The sequence below is a fragment of the Arachis ipaensis genome, chromosome B5, assembly GCF_059453495.1.
Source record: "Arachis ipaensis isolate K30076 ecotype BB chromosome B5, ASM5945349v1, whole genome shotgun sequence".
Classification (NCBI taxonomy): domain Eukaryota; kingdom Viridiplantae; phylum Streptophyta; class Magnoliopsida; order Fabales; family Fabaceae; genus Arachis; species Arachis ipaensis.
In genome coordinates, this window is record NC_142440.1 from 151,189,169 (window position 1) to 151,193,396 (window position 4,228).

General features: G+C 34.5%; 1 protein-coding gene across 1 annotated transcript; it reads right to left on the reverse strand.

Annotated features, from left to right (window-relative positions):
- Positions 1-1,609: 1,609 nt before the first annotated feature.
- LOC107644495 (neuronal acetylcholine receptor subunit alpha-5) lies at positions 1,610-3,241 on the reverse strand. Its single transcript, XM_021103017.2, has 2 exons — positions 2,987-3,241; positions 1,610-1,874 (listed from the first exon to the last, which is right to left on the reverse strand). Exons 1-2 carry the CDS (start codon positions 3,152-3,154, stop codon positions 1,827-1,829), a joined length of 216 nt encoding a protein of 71 aa, XP_020958676.1. The 5' UTR covers positions 3,155-3,241; the 3' UTR covers positions 1,610-1,826.
- Positions 3,242-4,228: the final 987 nt, after the last annotated feature.

The window sequence follows — 4,228 nt, forward strand, 5'->3', positions numbered from 1 at the left end:
TAAGTTTACAAGTTTCTAATTTTGTTTGGTATCAATTGCTATAAGTTCTTAGGGATTCATAGATTGGCGTTCGAACACCCTCCTATACATTTTTTTTATATAGGCCAGGCAATAATCAAAGCAAAATAGACCAAGTTCTTACTCACAGATAATCCGGGACAACAATTTGGAGTCTCTACCAATCAAAAAAGGAGATGCAGTTTGAATTCGGGATCAAGTGCGTTATTGGACTCTTGCTCCAAATTTCTGAAGCATCTGGACAGTTGAAGATGAAATTTAACAAGAATTCTGATTCAGCATTGCAAATGGGACAAATTGATAAAATACTAAAAATCACTGATTTATAAGCTGCATGATGAAAAATTTTTTATAGAAGAACTTCCACCCAAATACCTGAATCTTGTGTGAAACTGTCAGACTCAAAAAAAAATTTAGATTTTCGGTTTCTAAATGTTAGACCAATTATGTTCTTCCAACCCGTATTTTTAATATAATATATATGATCATAAAAATATATACATATAGTGAATTAATGATATAATGAACAAGTAAAAATTTAAACCTATATTTTTTTTTTTTTTTGCACAAATATTTAGTGTTGCCAAGATACTAAATTAAATTTAATTTGCTAATAATACATAAATAATATTTGATATTATAAAATATAAAAAGACTAAATATTGTATTTGAATAAAAATAAATTTGTTTTTAAGAATCAAGTAAGATTAAAGGTGTTAACTCAGGTGCAATCAACTTCACGTGAAATTAATTAGACCTAAATTTTCACCAAGATCGAATTGAGTTGAAATATTTAAAATACAAATAAAATTAAGATAAAATTTAAACCTTATCATACTCGTTACCACTCCTAAATAAAACCTTTATAAAACATTTATAACTAATTTGATTTGAGGAATTATGGCTACTTCTTCTAACACGGAAATTGTCTTCAGAAAGACTCAAATAAGGTAGCATTAAGAAGAAAATAAATTTATCTACCACTTAACTAACCTAATATTGAGATAAATAATTAATATTTATTTGAAAATCTTTTCCATTAACAATTTGTCGAAATTAAATCAATTAGAGCGACAAGTATATCACAAAGTATACTGAGATATACCGATCAAAATTGAATCAAATCTTTTCTATTGTTTAAAAAATTTCAAATAAAAATAATCTTAGCCATTTCTATTGAAATATTAAATCTTAACCAGACGATAAATCTTTTAAATGAAATTCTTATTGTATAACAAATTTTGGGTTTTGTGATAACACTAACCCTTGCATAGAAGTTGCATGCATCTCTTGGCCACACAAAATTTTCAATGGCTAAAGATAAGTTTTTTGTTGATTGCGATCCTCCTGCTTATGACATTAGTATTTGGGGTTTGGCAACATAAGAATGAAGCAAAAACTATATTACTTTTCATAGCCAAAATTATGAACAGGCCAACAACTATGCCCTTTTCCAAGCAATGAAAAACGTCCTACAAGAATCAAGACTCATCCGTAACTGAATATCCAAACAATGATCTAAACTTTTTAGTCCAATATCATTGCATTTAACCTACAACAAATATGGTAAAAAGCCCTTTTATCAAGTGCCTTTTCTCGTTGAAAATAGATTTTATTGATTTTCAACCACATTAACAAGTTAACAACGTAACACGAATCTCAATTAAAACAGCCAAACATAAAATAGTTTGATAGGTCTACAGTATTTACCACAACCCTTTACGAGTTATATAAAAAGCATATGTTGTAGCCTCATTAAGGTCTAACATTTAAAACCCTCAAATTATTTCGAAGCATCGTCCACATTTTCACATGAACTTCCTGTACGGTCTGCCGTTATCTTCATCTTGCATATGCTGTAAGCATGAAAAATTGATCCACTTAAATGCAAAGGATATCGTACATGATATGTACAAAGTTACCAGTCACACGGTATATGTCCTAAAATTAATATGCATTACAAATTTACAACAGAAGAATCAAACACGTAAACCAAGCATTAAGGCCAAAGGACAAGAATCCAGTAACAGAAATCAATTGGTTCTGTGAAACCCATGAAGACTAATGCTAAGAACATTTCCTTTTTTTTTTTTTGTTATCTTTTTTATTTTTCAGTTTAGCTTTATGATACCAACTACCAAGCACCGAAATTCGCATCTCAAACTTCAATATCACAGTTTAGATACATTGAAACCATAACTCCAAATCTTAAATTCTTAATACACAATTTTCCATCCGCTTCAGCAAGGCTGAAACTCATTTACTCACTATTAAGTATTATGTATTGCCCAAACACCCATAATCACCCTAAATCCAATAATGATAAAAATCCTATGCAGCTATGCTAAGTTGCTGACATTACACCCACACTAAAATAAAAAAACAAGAGAAGGGGAAGGAAACCAATTCAAGCCAATTCTCATCCAAAACACTCAATCCCAAGCAAGGCTTGCACATTAGACAGATTCTAAATCCTCGAAATGCAGTTGTACAAAGCCATTTATGAAGTCAAGTTTCCTCAATCTAACCCCTTTCTAAACCTAAAGCTAGAATAAAATCCCCAATTCCTCAAATACCTTTCAAATTAACCAACTAAAGTTCACACATTGCGATAACAGAGTAATCATCCCTGCAACCACACAAACCACATCCATAATTCTTCTAAGCACAAAGTTAGATCCTAAGGAGGCACTAAGTTATCCCGATAATAACTTCAACACGCAGTAAGCATAAAATATTTTGCCCTATCATCCAATCACAAATAGTTTAAGATTCTTGACCAAATGATTGAATGTCAGTCACGGATCATGAACCCTAACAATACACACTTCAACATTTCTGTAATCAAAACGTACTAACAGACAATAATGAGCAATATTTGAAGGGGATTCTAGCGAGATCTACCAGGAAAATCAACAAAACGATGAACAATCGACTGGATTGAATGACGAAAACATAAGGAACTTACAAATTCACGGACGATGCCTTTGTAGACGAGGATGGGAATGGCGATGCCGAAGATTCCGACGAGAGCGAAGTTGCGGCGGGTCCAGCGGAAATTCAACTCGAGATTCTCCCTAGCGGCGCCCCAATCCTCTATGTGCTTGTTCTTGTGTGCTTCCATTCCTCCAGCCATTTTCGCTTCCCTTCCTCTTCTCTTCTTTCTCTCTCTTCTCTTCTCTTCTTTCTCCTCGTCTCAGTCTGCTCGCTCACCTTCTTGTTACTGTCGCACTTACCAGCTAACTTCACTCTAAATGGGCCTGTATAATACATGAAGGCCCATCAAGCCCAACTTGTCTCGGGATGGGCCAAACTGTACCTTCATCCAAAGAATTAAGTAACTGGCCCTGGCCATGACCCAAAAAAAATTATATTTTAAAATGCAAGATCAAATTAGCCCCAAGCCCCCAACTGGCCCATCAATATCCCACCTCAAATTGGAAAAATTTTACGGGAGGAAAAATTGGGCTTCTGTGCCTTTGGAACCCAGGAAGGTAACAGCTCCAATCTGCAGCGACGCTTGCCAGTTTCTTCTCGCCGGCGTTGCTGCCGGAGCGCCGCAACCCAGCCTCGCCGCAACATCCCAGTTCCGCTGCGGTACCCGTCGCTGTTCGTGGGCTTTGAATCCGCGAAATCCCAGATCTTAGCCGTGCGAGGCGGAGAAGCTTGGCCCCGGGGTAGTTAGCGTCCTCTCTGCAGCGTCACCGGCGGAGCTTCCTTCCTCCCGAGCAGACGAAGCCTCATCGTAGAAGTAGTGTGTCAATCGGTATTGTTGCGAGTCTCTAAGCTTATTTTGGTTCTTCAGAGAGTAGCGAGAGGGAAGGGGTACTGTTTGAACTGTGGGTTTGGGTTGTTTCCAGGTCGGGTCGGTTTAATCCGGCCTTGTCCTTGACAAAAAAATAATAACTATTTTAAAACATTTAATAAAAGATCTAAGTAACTATTTAAGTTCGTAACTAATTGGTGTCCGTCTAATAATTAATTTATTAGTCTTTTGTTAGAGGCTTAAATTTTATTTTATGTATATAATAGTTTATTAATTAGTGATCAGTTTTTAAATAAATTATTGTCTTATCAGACTAAAAAATACTATATATATAAAAGTCTCTGAATAAAATAAATTGTTAACTATATTTCAAATATTTACAAGTCTAGACTCTGTTAATAAAGTTTATTGGGTTAAATAGACTAGTTTGTTTATTTTAAATTT